At 37.4% G+C, this 23,176-nt stretch overlaps 1 protein-coding gene across 1 annotated transcript in view; it reads right to left on the bottom strand.

The window, feature by feature from the left end:
* Positions 1-23,176, bottom strand: part of KITLG (KIT ligand) — a gene marked incomplete at its 5' end in the record, with an annotated part of 48,790 nt that overhangs the window by 11,755 nt on the left and 13,859 nt on the right. Inside the window, 4 exons of the mRNA XM_080363898.1 lie at positions 533-712; positions 4,585-4,647; positions 14,330-14,443; positions 17,277-17,360. Of these exons, the coding sequence (XP_080220024.1) occupies positions 533-712; positions 4,585-4,647; positions 14,330-14,443; positions 17,277-17,360 (441 nt within the window). The remainder of the gene's footprint in view (positions 1-532; positions 713-4,584; positions 4,648-14,329; positions 14,444-17,276; positions 17,361-23,176) is intronic.

The raw sequence follows: 23,176 nt of genomic DNA, 5'->3' as shown, positions 1-23,176 counted from the left end.
AACACATGGAAATGGGCTGATATCCTCTAGTCTTTGCTCTCTCTTTGTATAAAAAAGTTCATTTTACCATGGTGAAGCTTTCAGAGCTTCACACACTGTGATACATACTTAGAGCATATTAATAGCTTCATCATGTTTAAATTTACATTAAGATCACTAGCAAAATGAATAATTTAAGCTGGATGCACAAAGAAGATTTCCGACAGTTTCAAACAGACCAGAATGAATAAACTGTTTCTAAAATGATGGTTACATTTTTGACTTCTTAAACAACTGTATACAGGTCATGGTATATACTGTAATTCCTTGTAAGTAATTTTCCTTTGAAACAGGAGAAAATGATTAGCCAACATTAGCACAATGTAGTTATTGCATTTCTAAACAGAGTAGGATTTCAGATGTACAGGAATAGAAGTGGGTACAAATTTAATGAAGCTTTGGACATTTTTAAACTATTACTGAGCATTGTGCAACAGAAAGTTCAAATAAAAATATACAGCATAAAAGTAGAAAATTTGTACTAGACGTTTACCTTATTTTTATCAAAAGCTAAACATGCCATAAGATCATTAATTATCCTTGTGAGATTATTGATGATTGAATAGTTGCTTAAAACATCAGTCATATCTGAAATATCTGAAAACTTCTGGAGAAGATTATGTAGACTCCTTGAAAATTCAGGAACCATCAAATGCAACCAACAGTGATTAGGCTATCAGAAGATAAAAAGAGAAAGAGAGAGGTAGATTAAATATGAGGCTTTTGCAAAAACTGGTTAAGCAATTCAATGAGCAAAAGTAGATTAGACTGTTCTTTCCAATTTAAATTATCTTGAAAGTTTAAATTAAAATTTGTCTTCTTTAGTGTGGCCAACTTTCTCTTCAGTCCTTTTGGTAAAATTTCTGTTCTCACTGATACTGACATATTTATGTTTGGCTGTTAAATACCATCCCTTCATTAAATTCTTAATGAATGCTAAACATCAGTCTGTTGAGAATTTGAGCCTTGGGACCTACTACTACAAACCCTCTTCCACGCTTTCATTAACTTTTTTATTTTTATTTATTTATTTATTTATTTTTAAATAATTACTGGTTAAACAATTAAGATCTTGGCCCAGAAACCCCTAAGTACTCTCAGTATCACTAAAACAGTTTATAGTTGTTTCTCAGTGGATGGGCAGCATCCACTAAATCCATTCCACAGTAAATGTTTAGTTTCTAGACTTAATCTCAGTTTGCTCAATTTCTGCAACAAACCTGCATACAGATTCCTTATTCTAATAAGTTTATCTATTACTATTAATATCATCACTTGGCAACAAATTACTTTCTCAGTGACACAGGTGTTGTTCTGCCTTGATGTGTAAATGTTTTTGACACACACTTCACACTTTGGAAGACTAACAAGACTATTAGGCTTCCAGGCTTAGAGAACCAAATGTAAATACATTGTTCAGTTCCACCTGACTTTTCGCTTTCGTGTATAACTCTCTCACACACTGATAACAAGCGGCAAGTGAGTATTATCACCTTCTGTAATTATCTCAGCAATGACTTAAAAAAGAATAAAACAAAATATGAAATGGATGGCATTTGGCTTGATCCTACTTCCCTTTTTTCCCTCAAGCACAACAATGGGAGGGGAGAAACGGAAGCAAATACATCAGAAAAAGCCTGTTGAAACATACTGTGTTCAAGCAGCATGAGTTGTGCCATGTCCCACAGCCCTCATGAGACAGACCACGCACTTTCCTCTGTTTTAATGTATGAAAGGGTACAGAATTTCTGTGCTTCCCTGAACTGCAAACCTGGAAACCCTTTTCCTCTGAGGTATGGTGGGTGTGCATTCTCCTCTGACAGGGACTAGCAAAAGCTTGCAGGTTCTCCTAGTGAGCATTTGGTAATTCCAGCAGGGAATCTATTTTGTTGCTCCTGTGATTTAGCATGTGCATGGGAGTCTCCTCTGACTGAACTGTTCTGACCTACAAAGCTGTATTTCATGAGAGCTTAAAGTTTTCTTTTCAGTAATATCAAGCTGTGCAATTGCTTGCTTTCTCAAAACCTACAAAACACAAGGATGAAACTGCTGAAATTGAGAAATGTGATGTTGTTTGCAAGGAGAAATTGGGCTTTAACTCTGCTTTTTTTTTTTTTTTGTAAAGTTTGACCAAGATTTAAATTTTAGGGCAACTGCAAAGCTGACTTCCCTTATACTTCCAGGTAGTCCTCATTTAGCTTTCTCTTTCTGCGTCCATGTAAAAGTTTCAAGTTTATCTCCTCTTCCTAGTTCAGCCCCTACTGCTGTCATCTTTGCCTTTTAACCTTAGGTTAAACTACACAGTTCACTCAATGCAAGACTACTTTTAAAGCCACTCAGATGCCTTGAGCTAGTGCATAATGCAACAACCCCTCTGTTTAATGGATTGGGTCAGTCTGTTCCTGTTACATGCACTACATTGGCTTCCCATCTGCTTTGCTTTCACCCTGCCGTCGTACCTTCAGTCACTGACATTTGAGACTTGCTACCTGAAGTACATTTCCTACTTTATGCACACACTGAAGATTTAGACCTATTGAAAAAAATTGCAGAGCACTGTTTCACTCCTTTCCAAGCTGAACAAAGAGTATTTGCCTTCGGCATAGCTGTGGGTTTCCCAGCTTTCAGGGACCTTGTAGAACTCAGAGCAAAACCTACATATTCAGCCAGCCTTTGCTGTGGTATTCGTAACACAACCTGAAATCCCCAGCGAGGAATTTGGCAAAGTGGAATGTGAATACCACTGAATACTTCCTCCTGTGAAGGCATGTGGCCAAAAGCTGCACCTTCTAACACCACGACTGAGAGTGGTGTGTGAGCAAAAGGAATATGGAAATCTTGGCTCTAAACTTCCCTTTCTTGGCTGCACATCATAAATGTAAACTGGATCTAAGTTTCTAGACATGATGCAGCAAGATGACATGCCATTTAAACTATAGAAAAGAAACTGTGTACTGGCAGCCAAAAACAAACCACAGAGCGAGGTAAGAGTTAAGCAGTGAGGATGACCAAGTCTCATCGCTCAAGCAGTGTCCCTGTCTGCCTTCATCCACAGTGCCAGCCTTCCTGGGAGCATCGTGGAGGAGGGATCAGCCCCAATCCAGCCCAGCTCTTGCCCATCAACTGCTGTGCTCAGCTATGGCTGTCCTCACATCAGACACCAAAATCATTGAATTTCAAAATGCATGGCAACCAGGGGATGGTGGCAGCCAGTCTTACTTCCCTTTTCTCTGGATATTGGCCATTTTCAGAAATGGAATTTTTTCCATCAGTTTGAATTACATTATATAGGATCTAGTACCCAATTTCCATAGCATTTGTTCTGCAAAGTTTTTCTATCTAAGGAATCAAGTTTAAACTGGGTTTTCTAAAGTGCTCTAAGTTTTAGTAAAAACCTTGAGCTTCCAACAAAACTCATAAGAACACTGCCAGATCTGCCATAATACCTCGTAAATTCACAGCTCAGGGCCCTTCATTATCCCACAGCCTCCTTTTCCTCCAATCATCTTCTTGTTATTTGGGACTCAGAGAATGTTGCTTCTGGCATCGTTCTCCAATATCAATAGGGAATATTGCTAGAATTGCTATGGAGTTGTAGGACAGGGCGCATTTTCATATGTGTATCACACATAAATTGGATTTTCATAATGAAAACTTTGTACAAAACTATCTACCAAATTATTCCCAACTACTGGTGTATGTGTACAATGTCCCATTCTTAAGGCAGGCACAATATTGTTCAGTTTAACTCACAAACAAGTCCTTTTCTTACATTTTTCTTTCCTTAAACAATATAGTACAGTACAACATTCAGCATAATTTTTTTGCAGCTTGTTTCCCTCTCTAGTTTTTCTTGCAGTATATGCAACAACTAAGAGAGCATTTTCAATGCATCGTTCTAAAAATATTTTAAAATTAAAGAAAAACATAAAAAATATTTAGTAGAATAAGCAATAAGATAACATGAATTTTTTTTTAATACAAAATGTTATAAAATTTTAAAGAGGGCAGATGATGCTTATTTGAAAATATCACTATGTATTAAGCATGTTTGTATGAAATAATGTCCTCCCTTTCTACTGGTTTGTTTAGTTACTGACACTACCATTTGCCAAACTTAGGGTTTTCTTTATTGCCTGCTTAGTATTTGTTGTGCTCTAATGGCATTTCCAGTGGATGAAATGGGAAGGACATACTACAGTATATTCCAAAGTTCAGTTAGAAAGAAACTACTTCTTTAAGAAAGCAAAAATTTTCAATTGACATGATGAAATAATACCATAGTTTGACTTTTTCCAGAGAAAATGTTAAAAAATTTAACATGAAGAAACATTTTTCTAAGATTCCTTAATTAAAAAGGTTTTAAGTGACTGCAGGAATCTCTCCACTTTTCTTTTAAATAAGTACTTGCAAAGCATATAAAAAGCGAAAGAACCATTATTTAACTGTAAATTACTGAGATACAGGACTAGATACAAAATGTTACAGCCATCACTAGTTCCAGTGGGCCATTTTATTGGATTAACTTGAAATGGTTTTACATACCAGACTATCCATCTTCGGGACATATTTAAGGGTTATCATATAATCATTTGGGAGATTTCCGACCTACAACAAACAGATAATTAAAATGTTATCACTGACTACACAAAGTAAGACTTAATTTTCATCACTGTATTCAAAAAAATCTATAAAATATTCAACACAAGTTTTCAGTAACCTACTAGGTGCAAGAGCTTACTTATTTAGTTTCCTATAGAGCTACTACTGTTATTTGTCACAAGTGAAGTATCTTTCCACACCTCTGTAACATTCCCAGATCTGATCTGATCATGTTCAATGCTACCCCTTCCCAGCAGAATGAAAGTCAGTAATGTGGTGAGGAGAAGTGATCTGGGTTTATTAATTACTGCAGAAACTCCATGGTGTTTTCATATTTTAATGACATCTTGAAGCGTTCATGTGACAATTTATACACAACCCCAACCACTCCACACATTAGGGGACCCAGTAGTCTCTAAACCTTTTTTCCTTCAACTTCCAACTTCAGTAAGCATCTGAAACTCAATAAATACTTGCCAGCCTTGTGCTTAGTTCTGTAACAGGTCAGAAAACCGCTTGAGCACAACTTTAACTTTGAAGCCGCGCCTCTTACTAGTGATAAGCAATATGTCATATCATAGCAACGTCCTGGGGCAAAGGAGAGCTTCCATAGGCTGAGGGTGGCCTTGCAGATGTAGGTGAGTATGGGGTGGGCTAAAGCAAGGACAAGGAGCAGAAGAAGGGTTCTCACTGAATGATACAATGCAATCTATCACAGATGGGATCAACACTATTGTGAGGCATAGCTGATCATCTGGGAAATGTGCTGAGTGAGGAGATGAAGAGGGAGATGCTGTCACAATCCACAATCTCTTGAAGTACTTTTTTTTCAAAAGGTTTATGATGCTTAGTGATACAGCAAATCAATTTTCTTTCATATCAGAGAAATATTCAATTGGTATTACTCATCCTGGTGTGAAACACATTTAGTCAAAAGACAATAAAAATATACATAATTCCTTTGGTGAACCAGAATCTACACTTTGTTCAGCAAAGCATTTCTACTTGTTCAGGTTAAAGATCATCCTGTTATGGCTGCTTTTGATTCTGCTGCTATAGCAACCAACACAGGGATTATTTTTTTTACTGTGCAGTTTTAGGTAGCATTTTGTTTGACACAACAGAATGTTTTATTTGTTAATTAAAATTTAGTTTAAATTAAAAATTAAAACAGCAGTTTCAAAATGTTATGGTTCTGCAAATAAACAAGGATATTACTTTTGCACAGTCAGTCACCAGTGAATTCCAAGCATTTTTTTATTTACAACATGGGCTGAGCCACAATCTTTCAATTCAATGACATCTAGCTTTCTTCTCCAGCTTTAAAAAACAAGTTTTCTACAAATTATCCTGGTAAATTCCTTTCCAAGGATCAATTTTCTTCTTTTTATTTTTTTATACCTACATATGCCCAATGCAGCAGTTGCAAAAATACCACTAAAATTCTCTATATCAATTTCTATTTACCTGGCATTTGGTGGAGGTGATTCAAGATGCTATAAATACTGAAAAATCTTTCAATTAATTTGTTTTTTTCTTTGCAGCATCTGATTTATTTTAAATCGTCATCCACAATTTTTGTATATTTTTCCTTCCTCTAAAAACACCCTGACATCATGACACACTAACAGGTAATCCAGTTTGTTTTCCAGCTTCCTTTGCGTGCCTAGAGAGGCAGGATTAGCAACATTTCAAGCAGCAAAGATAGTGAAGATGCTACTGTATGTGCAAAGTTTCCCATACTCACTCTAGAGGGATTCAACACTTAGCAATGTCAGCAAAAGCACCGTTCTTTAAGAAAGGTCACTGGAAGATTAAATTTGTTCCAAATCAGTGAACACTACAAGAACTGATATGCATTATGTATACAATCTACTTTACTGGCATCAGAGCCTGTCAAGCACTTTTCATGCACAGCTGAAAAAAAAATCTAAGTGCCCAAGAGTTCTTAGAGCTTCTCAAACAAAGCTAGAGAATACAGCTCAGCCTCAGATATTTTTTTCCTTGACAGACTGTGAATCAGAAAATATATTTTGAATTTACTACTAAAAATGAAGATCACTTGAGGGGAGGGTGTCCAACACAAAATACAAGCCCTGCCTCAAGATGAAACAACTTGTTAAAGTTTTATTGATTAAATTCCACATGCCAGATGCTCTGCTGATGGCAAGTGATGGAGCTCAGTCAATGTGAGGGAGTTATATTTGTGTCCCAGTTGGACTCCCCAACTCATGCATAAAAAATAGGGTAGAGCCCCTGATGTAAGAGTGAAGCATATGTTTGTACCAAATCTGTGCATGTTGTACTGCCTTGCTTTCCTGAAAAAAACCTTGAAATTTTGTTGAAGACTAACCACCAAGACTATGATCCAAAACCAAGCACTTGATCTGCAACTGCTGATATGATGCGGAAAGGAATGAAAGGACCCTGAGTACCTGCTCTGTTCGGGGTGTCCGACTGCTGTGGCTCCTCTTGAACAAGGAGTGGAGGACATGAGGGTTCTGAGTTGCCTGAGCAAAGGGGATAGCAAGTGACTTCTTTGAAACTCTCTGAGTCCTGGACTGGCTTTTTTTGGCTCCCGTACTCAGCTCCTTAAGTACAGTGATAAATTTGGGGGCCACAGAACACCTGCCTGCATGATTTTCTTTAGCTCAGACTAAAATAATATTTTTTATGATTATAGAGAATGTCAACTGATAATCTTGCAAAATAATGTATAGAAATAAAATAACCCTACATTGCAATTAAAATGTCACCAAAAATTCTCTGATTTGGTGGGGTTGAGTGGTTGTAGAATGCCTACCAAGCTCAGAGAAGAGGTGAAGAACAGAGAATCTAGATTTATGTCTTTAAATCCATATAAAACCAACATTAAGTGCTATATTCCCAGTTGTAACAAAACCTGAAACTGGGAAATGTAAGATTCCTTTTGACATACAGAGTCTGAATATTTAATACAGCACTGTTAACATTGCATAACCCAAATATGCTTTTAAAGTATGCTCATGGTCAGATAGAGGGACAAAAAAGGCATGTTGTAAAAGCAATTTGGGTTCCATAAACTACTTTTTCATCACAACAGAATAAAAGAAGTGAGATGATCCATCTCTACAGTCAAGTGCTTTAAAATAGGGCTACTGCTCTTGAAAATTCTCTTAATTGTGACTGTTCCGAAAAATTTAAGGAGACAAGCATAGATATAATGATATTTTTTGGTTTGGGTTTTTTTTTTTTTTTTTTTTTTAAACACAGATCAAAGATAAAGTAAGCCCTTAAAGTAAAAATAACCATTCATCACTGTCAGTGATTTCTTTTTTTACACTGAGGCATATGATGGGAAAAACATACTTTCCTTTTGGCTACCTTTTCTACTCCCATTTCTCTATTCCTCATTTCCCCTTCCTACTCTTTAATGCCATTGCATCTCCCTTCCTTGCATCCTTGGCTTTTCCTGCAGGAGCTTTCACTTTCTGTCCATTATCTCTGCAATGTATCTCATCTGCTAATGAAGCAGTTAACAAAACCCTCATCATTTGGCTTAAGACAACATGCTAACGATTTCCGTTCACACTTCTTACAGCCATAGTGGCAGAATATTTGCAGGATAACAACACTGGATCATTTTTTTATAACCCCTTCACTCAGGAGAGTTAGATTAATTTAAAAATAAATATCAAATATTGCAGAGAGTGTAAATTACACATTTACAGCAAAGATGCAAAGTGAAGGCAAAGTGAAACAGCACGTCTCCAACAGGCAACCTGGTCAGTAAATGCTGTCTATTGTTTGGGGTTCCAACATTCAGAAGAAAAAAATTGCTTTAGAGAACTAGATCATGGAAGAAAAGGTGAGTATGTTAGGTATCGTTAATGGATTAAACCAAAATATGTAGGTACATTCTATGCTCAGTGAAAATTCTACCTATATAGAGGTTTGGTGTTCATATTTAAGAAACATATATACAACAGATTCCTAATTCTTATGCAAAATCAGTCACAATTACAGCAATGCATCTTTCTGGTGACTTATTATGCTGAAAAGAACAATGGGGACAGGCTTTATTGACAGGTGCTGCAATTACAATTTCATAATACAAAACATTTGTTCATCAGGTAATGTGTTTCCCTCCAGACATCTTCATCACATAAGAAGCAGGAGCTCAAGTGATTGAAAGTGAATACTTTCATTCTCTATAGATATGAAATTATGCTCTTTTAAAGTTCTCACCATTAAAAAATGAACAAAACGTGATTGTTAAATTGTTCTTTTCTTCTAAAAATCATTTTACTTAGGACACATTCTTCATATGACAAAACTATGTTACAAAGATTTGAATAAATTTAGTCTTACATAAAATATAAGTCATTTTTGTATGAACAGATACCAGTCTGGTTTGGTCTCAGTTGATTAATGCTCAGAATCCTTATTGTTATTGAATATGTGCTTTCTTTCTGTTTCTAGCTTCTGGCATGTGTCTAGTATGATGCCAGTGAAAATCCAGAATAACACCACTAACACCAAGTTGCACCATATGTCTGTCCTCAATTTATTACTCAACATGAAGTTGGTAAGGCAAATGACCCACATTTTCAGGCACTGCACAGCATGCTTTATTTATTCTCGAATAGCTGAGGTTTAGTATACATCCCTGGTCTACATTCACAGAAAGTTTTGACTGAGGCATATTCTTCCCACATTCCTAGAATACAACACAGTTGAGCATAACACAGCTGCAGACACACTCAGGGGTTTTCTACCAGTGATAGAGGGGGTTTGCAGTACTTGGAGCAGGAAACTCAGAGATGAATAAATGAAGACTAGGTTGGATCAAGCTTCATGCAAAAGAGTTTGGTAGGGAATTATGACACTTTTGCTACCTGTAGGTGAACTACAGTAGAGGCAGAAAAGAACAGAGTAGCAAGAAGAAAGGATAGAGGCACAGATTCATTCTGCAAAGAATTTTAGCATGAGATATGAAGAGGATGAGAATCTGTCTGGAGTTCATCAAGGAGCACCATTCCTGCAGCTATGAGCAGTGTAACAGATACCATGGAAATAATGAAGAGGAGCTAGGACAAGAGGGCAAACTCAGCATGTGTTAAGACATTACAAACAGTGTTAATACTTAATGCCTTTGGAGACAAAACCAAGAAGCTTGCTGTTGATAATGAAAAAAAGGAGGAACAGCTTGAAGGAAGTACAAGAAGGGCAAAACCATAGAAGTTGAAGCCAGAAAAGGACTTGTCAGTAGATTGGATTTTTATTCACCAGGAATTTGGAAGGAAAGTGAGTTTGTATGGACAGAGAGCTACAAAAACATTTTTTCCTATTATGATAGGAAAAACAATGGAGGTATTAAAAGTGAACTTACAAGGGTCTGTGAAGTGGCAAGAGCCAGTATCGACAATTCTGTTATACACCTGAATAGATGGGGACAGATGATAATATACCTTTATAATGAGAAGAAAAGGCCCAGGAAAAAATAACATTTTGAGGAGATGAAGAGATCATAATCTGTCTGAGTGGAGGATTCAGGCCATACTGAATTCAAGTTGATGTCTGAACATTTGTGATGAGATAGGAGGCAGACAGGTCAATACACTAAGCTAAATGATGAGACTTTTGTACTACTGCTGAATGACAAGTTTATTGTGCACAGATATGGGACTATATTCACAACTGTGGACAAAAGAGTTTAAAGAACATGATAATGTGGTCAAGAATAAAGCCTTTGGAAACAACTGTCTTACCAGTCCCAGTAAATGTGATAGAGTTTTTGGAAAATAACATTACAGTAACTGTGGGAAATAACTGTACACATAACATTAGCTCCTCTGAAATCCTCAGCACTACAATTTGTTCTCAGTGTGAAAGAGGAGGACTTTTATTAAAGACAGCATGTTCTACTGGTACAAACTCTTTGGATCAGTCATGAAATAAAACTTTTAATGGCCAATAGAATCAAGAACTCAATGACCTATGGGTGCTATGTCTAATTTTGAAGATGTAAGTCATCAGAATATTATTCTTTAATTCAATTAGTATATTTAGTTTTGAAAAGCAGAAGTGCTACAAAAACATTTATAGTAATTTACAAGTGTTGTAGGTTCTGCCCGACTTTGGTGCTGAGGAAGATTATGGAGCAGATCACTTTGAGTACTATCACGTGGCACATACAGGAAAACCGGGTGATCAGGCCCAGTCAGCATGAGTTTATGAAAGGCAGATCCTGCTTGACCAACCTGATCTCCTTCTATGACAAGGTGACCAGATTAGTGGATGAGGGAAAAGCTGTGGATGTTGTCTGCCTGGACTTTAGTAAAGCCTTAGACACTGTTTCCCACAGCATTCTCCTAGAGAAACCAGCTGATCGTGTCTTGCATGGGCATATTCTTTGTGGATCAAAAACTGGCTGGATGGCCAGGCTCAAAGAGTTGTAGTGAATGGAGTTAAATCCAGTTGGTGGCCATTTGTGAGTGGTGTTCCCGAGGGCTCAGTACTGGGACAGTTCTCTTTAATATCTCTATCAGTGATCTGGATGAGGGGATTGAGGGTACCCTCAGCAATTATGCAGATGACACCAAGTTAGGTGGGAGTGTTGATCTGATGGAGGGTAAGAAGGGTCTACAGAGGGATCTGGATCTGCTGAATTGGTGGGCTGGGGCCAGCTGTATGAGGTTCAACAAAGCCAAGTGACAGGTCCTGCACTTGGGTCACAATGATCCCATGCAGTGCTACAGGCTCGGGGAAGTGTGCCTGGGAAGCTGTCTGGAGGAAAAGGATTTGGGTTGTTGATCAACAGCCGGTTGAACATAAGCAAGCAGTGTGCTCAGGTGGCCAAGAAGGCCAACAGCATCCTGGCTTGTATCAGAAATTGTGTGGGCAGCAGGACTTGGGAAGTGATCAGACCCCTGTACTCAGTGCTGGTGAAGCCCCACTACAAGAAAGACATTGAGGTGCTGGAGAGAGTTCAGAGAAGGGCAACAAAGCTGGTGAAGGGTCTAGAGCACAAGTCTGATGAGGAACAGCAGAGGGAACTGGGGCTGTTTAGCCTGGGTAAAAGGAGACTGAGGGGAGACCTTATTGCTCTCTACAACTACCTGAAAGGAGGTTGTGGCATGGAAGGTGTTGGTCTCTTCTCCCAAGGAACAAGTGACAGGATAAGAAGAAATGGGCTCAAGTTGTAGCAGGGGAGGTTTAGGTCAGATACTAGGAAAAATTTATTCACCAAAAGGGTTGCCAGGTGTTGGAACAGGCTGCCCAGGGAACTGGTTGAGTCATCACCCATGCAGATGTTTAAAAGATGCGTAGATATGTTTTTTCAGAACATGGCTTAGAGGTCGACTTGGCAGTGCTAGGTTAACTGTTGGGTCTGATGATCTTAAAGGTCTTTTCCAACTAAAACTATTCCATGATTCTATGACTATATTTCTAAGCAATATCATGTTGGAGTCCACATTATATGTACTAAGGATATACTCAGTGTAGCATAAAAACCAATGTACTTTTTAGGAAAGTAATGTGATCAGTCAGCTAATGATATTTTGTTTTAAAAGTACTTTAAACCTTATGAAATATAGGGTTTTTTTCATTTTGTTCTCAATGTCAAGTAGTCATGGTGTAACATTTCAAAAGAGAATGACCAACTTGCAATACAGTCAGTTTAACTGAAGCCAAGAGTTCTTATACTAAATTTAAGATACTAAACTTATTTCCATGTTATCCTTTCAGTTCTCAAGTGGCTTTATAGAAATTATTTTCATATGAAAAATCTATGCAAATATTAATACAGACAGACAAACAGGGACTTTCCTCAAAACATTTTTAGATGCACAACTCAAAACAGAGACAATCCAGGTGTCTGGGGTTCATATTTTCTGCATTTCTCTGTTATTTGTCCAACCCAAAATATCTTTGAACTTGTTAGTTAACTTCATCCAAATTTTATCTTTGGTAGAGAGATCTGAAAGGTATGGGTGCAAATCAGGAGAAGGACCATACAGCATCCTCACCGAGGAGTGGCCAGAGGAGCTCAGCCCTACCACCCTCTGCTCAGACTTGGTAGCAGCAGAAGTGCAGCGTAACCTGGACAGAGGTTTTCTTCCTGGACAAGCAGCATATGCACCAAAAAAGTCACCACACAGTCTTTCTTGCCCAGCAGCAGCCTAAGCAGAAAGGGATAAAAATTTGGCCAGCTCTCAAAACACTGCTCAGGTGGGCATCATGCCCAGGGTGCATGTGAGGGAACCAGCAACCCCGCTGCGTGTGGAGAACTAAGAGAGGATGTGGAAGAGGGTGCAGGAATGGAAACATATTACTGCAGCAATATGTGCAAGAACTTCAGTTGCTGGAGTAGTCTGGAGAAAGAGGAACATCACAGTTAAAGACTAACCTGATTTTTATGATGTTTGGTTTCTTCCATAATTTATCTCAAAAGCAAAGTGTGATTTCTCAAGCTGCATGCAAATTTTTATAACCTGTATTTATACATTCTTGAAGTTTAAATTATACTAAAAGGAAAGTTCAAGCATTTGTTCTGAGGATACACAATTGACAAAAAGTTATTGCTCACCCTGTACTAGACAATTTCACTAGCCCTCACAGGAGTTCTGTTGTTCTGTCATGCTTTCAACAGGTTTAAATCAAAGCTTAATACTCTTTCAAGAGATGAAATATTATCTTGAATAAACATAACAATACCTCAGAATTCTGCCTAAAGGAACTAATGTGAAGTGCTAAGCATTTGAGCAGAACTGCAGAGCACCCCTTACATTATGTGCCAACATATATAACAATGCCAAGAGAAAGCAAGTTAAGAACACTGCACTGGCAGCAAATGCAAGTGTTTGATAATATTAACACTGGTATTGCAACTGTTTTTCCATATAATGAAGCTATAAGTTTCAGCTGAAGTTAACATGTAAATGATGGTACGCTTGTTAAGTGTTCAGTATATATTGTTTTTTAAAAAACTTCGGTGTTAAACCCTGCACTACTGCAAGTTAGCATAATCACTGACTTCACACAAGGAGATGCAGTTTTTCAGGTTAATGCAGTGTTCAATTAAGTAACAGCTAAAAGGTACTTAAATTGATTCAGTTCTTACATGAAGCCATGAGTCCTTCAGACTTTAACTTCTAGATACAGCAAGTAGAGAGAGAAAAGTGCAATGAGTGTAGCCCACTCACACCTAAAGACTATAAGAGCTGTTCAGTTGTTATTGCCTTGATTGCTACAATGTCTAATATCACACTATTTTCATATATGGCACATTTCCCATATACCTAAGGTAAAGACTTCTGATAGATTTCAGTCATTTCTGCTGCCAGTCTGCTCCACACAAATCAGTAACACAAAGACAATAATCCTTCATCTACATGGGAAGCAATTGGATTCCAGGCAATGTTTGAGGAAATCAAGGCTTTTGACAATTTTTATGGAAGTTTGGAGGGAGGAAAGCACATATATACATATATTTCAGCTTGGTCAAGAAGGTGAACACTGAAACTATTCTCAGCTCTCTGCAATAAAGGTTTTGGTTTTGATCACGTAACAGATGTTGACAGATTCTTTAAAAATATTTCTCTGGTTCTAATATAGATTTGCTAACTTTGCTTAAAAATCTAAGTGCCATTAGCCATTGATTATTGTTTAACATAAAGAATAATTTTAAATAAAAGATACTTACCAGTTTTGCAATGTCATTCACATCATCTGTCACTGGATTCCCACAGGAACTCTGGGCTTTGACAAGAGGATTAAGTAGGAGTAGTTGAAGACAAAAGCAAGTGATAATCCAAGTCTATTTAGTGAAAAAAAAAAAAAAAAAAAAAGAAACAAAAAAAAAAAGAAACAAGAAACCCTAAGTAAGCAATGTCCAAATGTGAAGTAACAAGAGACTGTAGTAATGTTTTCTCTATACGAAGTCTAGATGCAACAATACTCTTCATCTTTCATGAGGACATACTTGCAGCACTATAATATAATTTCATGTCAGAGATCCACAGAAATGCACTTAATTGATCTTTTCTGGAAACAAGAAGTACCTTTAGAGTAATAATGGAAAACCTGGCATTGAGCCATCAGATTACTTTCACAGGATCCCACTTAGGTGAGTTTCTGCAAAGTTTACCAATACTGAAGAAGAGCAAGAGGCAAACTTCGCAATATTCATCATTGACACAAAACTAACTAAATACTTATCATTCACCTGATAAGGCATTTGATAAACCTGTGCCCCTAATGTGATAATGAATGATAAGGAACAAAATTATACCAGACCACAGCAAGATAAAAGGAGAAAGTTCGTAATCACGACCAGTTGAGTACATTTGGGTACTCAAACTGCAAGCAAAACTACAACTGAACTCTGGTCAAATACTCAAGCAGCAATATAATACATTTTTCTTTAAGTGACGTGCCCTGGCATCTCAGGAGTGGCAGTTTGGCTTTGGCACTACATCCCCTCCTAAACCTTGTTAGGAATAGCAGAGAAATGTACTCACAAAGGCTTGTGGGACACAGCCAGAAAAGCACCAGATAACTAGCTGCAATGCACCTGGGTGTCTCCTTGGCTACACTGCCTGAACTTCCTCGCCTTCTGTTGTTCCTTGTGCTTTGCTGGTTTCCCACAGAGCTCTGTGCCAAGTTTAAGCTACAGATCTTTATTTCCAGAATGTTAAAGCATTTAAGTTATGGATAATCAAAAGTTGCCTCGGGTTGTGAAGCTTCTTGTGCCAGCTGACTGAAGCTGACAGCAAGAACTGATGATGGTGTACATTTACTGCAAGTAAGGAATTTGCCTGTGCAGGCTCCCAAGCCTCCATGAGTGCAGGACTGAGACAAGAATTTGCTTTTGCATGTACTAAGATGCATCTCAGCCCTGTCTGTTCCCTGTGACAAGTAGAGAGCTCCCATCTCCAGCACTGGCTTCAAACACTATCCAACCTTTCCATTTAAAACCAAAGCAAATCAAGCAACATAGATGATGATCCCTAGAAAAGCAGAGAGAGAAAATCACAGATTTAAAAGATTAAGTATCATTATAGTAACCTAGAGGAGCTAGGGAAGTATGATGATGAAGATCACTTGGGAGCTACATAAACATGATGGAGCAGTGCCAGCCAGTTTTCCTAGAGTTGTTAAATGACAAGTAAATCTCTCTCTTGGATCTTATATCTCTTAAGTCTTACATGTATCTTACATGTCAAGCAAAACTGGTCATTTGCTTTCTTAGAATATTGCTTCCTGACTCATTTAGGCAAAACCAATGTGGGCTGCTGCTAGAAAAGACAATCTAGTCTCCTCCCCTGCCTCTTGCACTAGCACTAATGAGATGGTTTAGTCAGCTGTACCAGCAGACAACTTCAATTTTTGTTTTCCTGTGCTAGTTTTCAGGCAGAGTGTTCTGATCCAGGTGACTGAGACAGCAGAAATGTTCCATTACAGATGGGACAAGCCACGACCACCTGTTTTGGTGGAGCCTGCACTCAGCTTTCCCTAAACTGTACCTTCAGACACCACAGGATCACAGAAATTTTCTAAGCAAAGCACACACTGAATATGCAGCATGACTTTTGAGAATGCCTCTTGCTTCAGCATAACTAGAATTTAGAAATACTTTTAATTTAATATTTGTAGAAATAATTTTTTAGAAGAATTACCTATGTGAAGAATTGACACTAAGTACCTAACATGAAGTTAGGTACTTAACAGTCTTACAAAACCTCTGTATCTTGTGCTATGCAGCAGCTTTGCAGTTAAACATATATGCACAAGCCAAGCTCTCAGGAGATGCTTGGAGCCACACTCGAGACAAAAGAGATAACAACCTTGTATCTATTCCCTGCTTTCTAATGAAAGGGTAGTGAGACCTGGAATGTGGGAACCTGGTTCTGCTGACGTTCCTCCTCTTGGGTAATTTGGGCAGCCTTGGTGTGTTTGTACTGCTTTGGTAAGACGAGGGGCAATGTTTTTAAACTAAAGGAGGGGAGACTCAGGGTAGACATGAGGAAGACATTTTTTACAATAAAGGTGGTGAAACACCAGCACAGGTTGCCCAGAGAGGCGGTAGATGCCCCATCCCTGGACACATTCAAGGCCAGGCTGGACGGGGCTCTGAGCAACATGATCTAGTTGAAGATGCTCATTGCAGGGGCATTGGACCAGATGATCTTTGAGGGTCCTTTCCAACCCAAACTACTCTATGATTCTGTGATTCTGTCTTTTGCATATAGCAGTGACAACAATGCTGCTAGTATCTGAAAGGACCTTTAAGATTTCCTTGCAGTGTATAGAAGCTCAAAGTCATTTAAGAGCTAGCCTTAAGTAGCCAGAGAAACATCTCCTTCTCCTCACATAAATTCCAGAATCAGAGGAAACCAAAGAGGACCTCAGGTTAACAGACTACTTCCCCACTGTGATTTTTGGAACACAACTGCTATAAAAAGGCAAGAAATTAATGACAACCAGCTCCAAAATGGACTAACTATACCACTTTTAAGAATTTCGGAAAAGCAGTTCTACCTTCAGGGTTAAACAGTATGCTTGCAGTTACACTTCCTGGGATTCAGGGATATTTCCCTGATGTGTCCTTTGCAGATGGAGTCCACACCAGAAATCACTGATTTCTTTACTGGATCCCTCACCACCGAGTAGTATGTAAAGGAAGATGGGATTTGTTCACTGAGTTGTGTCACTGTCATACGACGATGTTTAACCTAACAGTTAAACAATCAAAAAAGTAACAACACTCTTTAACTTGAAATAGTTTTTTGTCAGATTGACTGAGGAATATTAACAAAAGTGGCAGCACTCTCGAAATAAAACCAGAACTCTAATGCATCTTGTCAGTTTTCATACTTCTGGATCTAAAGAAACCCCACACATGAAGCTTAAAATCACTACACATTTTATAATTATGCAAATCAACAAGAACACATGTTTTTTTCCTATGTAAATATTGGGATTTTAAAGCATAGTAATTTTTTATAACTGCTATTAAAAACAAGTGCTTTATAATCTTTGAGAAGATTTGAGGTTTTTCTTGCTTATTTGTTCCCTGTCTCATCCAACAGGAAATGAAAATGTGCAATATACTGCTAGTTTCAACATGTCTATTATCCAAAATCTTTTAATTATTTGCACTTACAAAATATTTATATTACACATGCCTACAGGCACATTGTATGTAAGAACTGTTTAGATCAAAGAGCTAAGCTATTTTTGTGTTATTTACTAATGACCAAACCTGCTGTTTGAGCAAAACTTGTATAGACTGAATTAAATCAAGGACAGAACAAAAGGGAACCTGAAACAACAGCTTTATAAATAGAGATTCCAGTTTTACACTTTACTAAGCATAAATGAATGGTACCCACACAACACTTGTAACAGATTTCCATGTATAATTACTTCTAAGCTAAAATGGCATTTTCAAAGCTGGCCACAGGATTTAATCACACATCATCTACTAGCATTAAATTGAAGATAAGTGGCAGGCAGGAGGCAGACCTGTATACCACAGGGCCTCTTCCTATTTTTGACTCAAAAATTAGTCAATTGTTTTTGTACTCTGAAATCTCTTAAATACTGAATATTTAGGTTGATTTTGTGAAAGGAGGGAAAAGTGATGACTAGACTGGAAAGGATAATTCAGATCAAAGATTTACAGTATACACTTTTGATTTTTCTGCAAAAGATTTTTATTATTGCCTATATGCCACAATCTATAATTTTGGTTAACAGCATTTTAGAGGCTTAGCTAGTGATCCAGAGTGCTGAAGGCCATCCCTTCAGAGGCAAATCAACTACTTTTTCATGTTTGTTCTTCATTTATGATCTGAAGTGTTGACAAAAGCTACTGAATGAATGTGTTAGCATCTTTTTCACAGTATGTTATCAAAGATATTGAGTCATGCTGGTTAATGTTCAGCTAATTCTTTAAGTGGAAAGCAGCAAGGGGAATACCACATTACTAAATAGGACAAATATTGGAAAGTCTGGATATTTCCAAATATCTCTTTGTTCTGCTAACAATTCCAATCATAACTAAGGAGAAATCATCCACCCCAAAAAAAAAAGGGCAAATAATAAAATGCAAAAAAAACCCCCTATTTAAACACAGGGAGATGTAGTAACTATACAGATTAATGGATTCTTCATTATAAAATTTCTTGCATTCAGAGCATGTTAGCCACAGAATTTTTCAGCCCAGTTTCTTGAATAAATCATTCAGTTAACCATAACCAAGCCATGGCTACATTAGAGTTAGCTGACAATGTGAAACAACATTTACCCTGGGTCAGGCTTCCCAAATTTATTTTTCATTTCTCCTAATGCTGAGGTAGAAATATCTCTAAATATTGGCTCCTCAGGCAGTGTTTGTACACTGCTTTGGGGAGCTATATCTTCTGAACTTCTGCCATAGAAAACATTGGTTAGTCAATCTGGGATAGCTAACAGTGTTCATATTTATAAAGCCTTTTGTAAGAAGATTCAGAGAAAAAGAAAATAGCAAGAAAAGATCTTGATTTTTTCTTTTTTTTTTAAACCACAAACGTATTTTGTTGTTATAGAGATAATTAAAGTCATGGAAGGATTGTCTTTAACCAATTAAGAAATTCACCTTCAGTGTGGAATTATCTTCAACTGAAAGCAGAGCATTTATACAAAATGTAATCCAATTCCCATTTTCATGGTATTCAGTGATACTTTCACCTGTACAAATGACAGCACTAACTTTAATAGTCTAAATGGCTCTGCCTAAATACTGCTTAAATGCTAAATATTGCTCCAACCCCAAAAGAGCGAGTTAGGTGTGGAAAAAAAGTCACCCACCCGTTACCATCTAGTTCTGGAAGCAGTGAAGTACTTTGGCAAGCAAAATTGAAACTGGAAGGGTTCCTACATGCTCTCAGGTACCCTGGAGATAACTTCAGTGTAGCTGGAGTAAACATTGCATGATCCTTAAAAACACATAGCTGAAGCATTAAGTCCAGTGTACACCCATCCCCGTCCTTCAAAAAATATGCACTGGTCTCACCGAACACAATTGCCTGCCGACTAGGGTATTTGAGTGACAGACCAAGGTTAAATTTCTTCTAACCAAGGTAATTCCACCTCATGGAAGTTGAGATCTGTTCCTCTGACATCTCCCTTATAAATACCACCAAAGGCACTTTCCCACCTACAATGGCTTCCTAGCCAGAAGGGGCAAAATGGGGGTACACTGGTACTCCTGAACCTTATTATTCAGAACATTTATGCATTTTACACTGACAAGCCATTACATAGGAAAAAAAAAAAATAAAAAAAAAAAGACAGTTCGCTGCACAGGCATCAGAACGTTTATGTGTATCCTCGCCTCGCACATGCTCCTCCATCTGGGCACCCTAACTTCTGGGAAGCTCCCCAGTCAACATGTGAGTTTTCTTGAATAACCTTTTGGCAGTCCATTGAACAGAACAGAGGCTAACTCCAGCTCAGTGAGTCACCCTGCTGGGGTGAGACACCTAAAAAATCTTTGGATCACACCCTATAAGCTTTGTTAAGATTACAAAAAGCAGATGCATACTTTTCTAGTGACTAATACTATTCTTCATTTTTTTAAACAATGATGTGTAGTGGGGAGAATTATGATAAAAGTAAACAAAATTCAGCAGGGAGTATCAGAGTGATTTATTTAGATTCTGATTTAAACACAGACTACAGAAATGCTGGTCACTTATTTCAGAGTAAGTTTTGGAGTGCTTTAGACATGAAATATTTAAACATGTTATTTATGTTATTTATGAAGTGCAGAATACTCTTATACCCACTTCTGCATATAATATCTAAAACAAATAATATGAGGGTACTTCATGGGGTAAGGGACAAGGAAATTAATGAGTTCTTGTTCCAAACATAAGAAGGAAAAGGTGGCATTGCCCCCTAAATTCAAAGGCATTCAACAGGCAACCTGTTTTCACAGCTGTTTGATCTTTTTGTGACATTATGTATTTGCCTTTCCATGATGTTTCCAACCATAAAATCTCTTCCCCCTAACCTTTGTACACTCACTTTCTTGGGCAGTACTTCTGGAATGCCTAATGACAACTGATAAGAAGAGGATTTTTCAGCTAACTTTCTATTTAGTGGCAGAATGCTAAAGTGGCACTTGCTGGACTCTACCAGCCACATGTGCAAAGGAAAAGCCAGCTGCTGTATCCAGATGCTTACAGACCGTGTTCCCTTCTAAGGTACACTGTTAATGAATCAGAAATAACTGTTCAGGTCAATGGATAAAAATTGTTCCAAATCTGTTAAATGCTAATGCAGAACTACTTTTTCTTCACTACTTTTTCTTCAGCTGGAAGGAGAAACCATTCTCTAGTTTCGTCAAGTTATGCACACCCTTTTCCTGAGACAGACAAATTTAAGATAATGGTCTTACTGTGCTGAGAAAGTGATGAATCACACTATTCTTTCCCACCATCCAGATCTTGGGCAAACTAGGAAGCTGCTTAGACTATATGCCAACTTCATTTCATGCAACCTCAGGCCAATTACTATCATGCTCTACTCCTTCCAGCTCTCCTTGACAGATGCAGAAGCAGCAGGCTGCTCCAGCCAATGTGCTTCTGTTGCACTTAGCAAGGTGCAACCACACTCCTGCTGTGTTTCAGCTGTAATCAAGATGAACATAATAAGCAAGAAGTGTAAATTGATATAGTTTGCCTTGCAAATCAATGTATTTTGCAATTACGTTCAGTAAACTACGAAAGAGTGTTTTTAATGTGTAAATTAATGTATGTGTCTGCCACCCCTGTAAGGATACCAATGCAAAATATTTGACTGTTCTAAAAATGTTGACTTTGGCTCTTTAAAAATGTTATCTGTTCCATAATAAAATTTGTCCACTCTTTAATCTCCCTTGACAATCAGAGATTCAGGCAGTTTCCATGCATCCTAAATGTGTCCTGGATGACAGCCAGTTTGTTTAGTTCCCAAACACTGGGAAGTGAAGTTACCAAAAGACAGGTACTTATATATGGATGTTGCCTCCAGACCTTGTGGTAATGGTGTCAAAATAAATATTTACTGATTAGCATCCATCAGGTGGAATTCTAGTTCTGCACAGAACCAGGAGTTTTATGGAAAAAAAGGTTTCAATAGGAAAAAAGATTAAATTAAAAAACCCCACAAGAACAAAAAACAACACCTCCCCAAAAAAACCAAAAAAACCCAAAATAAACAAAACCACAAACAAATAAACAAATACCCCCCCCCCCCCCCCCAATTTTGAAAGAAGTCTTCCTGTTAAGTCATAGTTAGAGATTATGAGCACCTTCATGGGTTTTGGACTTAGCACAGTCTTTTTAGGACATAAGTACAGGCAAGAGTTATTTTTTTACCCTTCTTGTAAAGTTCCATTACAATCACCCAGGACATTTTTTCTATACCACTTTAGAGTGATAGAGATCAATATCTACTTCTTCGGTTAATGGAGACACTGAGAGCCAAAATACCTACACAATCAAAATAGAAATCAGTAGAAAATCAGATTTCAGTTGACTCAACAAAACCTCCCACAAGCTCCGAAGAGGAAGTTTTCTTCTTTTTTTTTTTTTTCTCCTCTCCTGATAACTTTTTTAGAGTTTTATAGCATAAATCCAAAGGCATTTTTAAGTAATTGAAAGGGGAAAACAAAGTAAGATACAAGATTATCTTGGCAGGGAGGACAAGATTCTCACACTATATGGAGCTGGATAATCTGACTTCCTCAGGGAATGAAAAGTCATTCTCTTAAGTAAAATATTTAATTAAAGATTGGTTTTAAAGATCTATTTCAGATGTCCTCCTTGTTTGCCAAGTTTGTACAAAAAATCCACTATCTTGAATATTCTTTTGAATGACAGTTAAAATCTATATAGAGCCACTTCTTTTAATCTTAGGCCTTCAAGAACCAGTAAAGAAAATGGAATAAGCGTTCTTACAGAAATTTTGTATTGCATCTTTATTTCTTACCGTTTGCTACAAAACACATGGAATTTGGGCTGAGACAACTATTATACTGAAAATGTAAAAAATAAAAAAAAATTCAAGAACAGCAAAAACATCATCTATTTCGATACTTAGCATACAATGAAACCCATGTACATGATGAAAATGTCTCTGTCCTTCCTAGTATTTATTTTGTAGTATGAAGTAAAATGGGTTAGGTGCATTCTTACTCTTTCATGCACATTAACTTTCCTAGAAAGTAAACTATATTATAAATCTGAAGAGTTTTCAGTTCACACTTGAGCATCTGGAAAGAAAACATCAGGAAAAATAAATTCTTATACAAAGTTTAAAAGTTTTTATGCAAGTTTCTCTCTCTCCTTTTTTTTTTTTTTTTTTTATCCTTTTCTACTTTCTTGTACAACCACATGATGATTTCTGAAATGTAAATCACAGACTGGTCAACTCGATCTTAAAGCAAACACACATTCACAGAAAGATATTGTTCTGTTTATGAACTCTGAATTCATTTAATAACATCCCTGATAGGTCC

The sequence above is a fragment of the Nesoenas mayeri genome (genome assembly GCF_963082525.1).
Source record: "Nesoenas mayeri genome assembly, chromosome: 1".
Classification (NCBI taxonomy): Eukaryota; Metazoa; Chordata; class Aves; order Columbiformes; family Columbidae; genus Nesoenas; species Nesoenas mayeri.
Note: the sequence above shows the minus strand (reverse complement) of the source record. Positions and strands in the feature narration are given on the sequence as shown.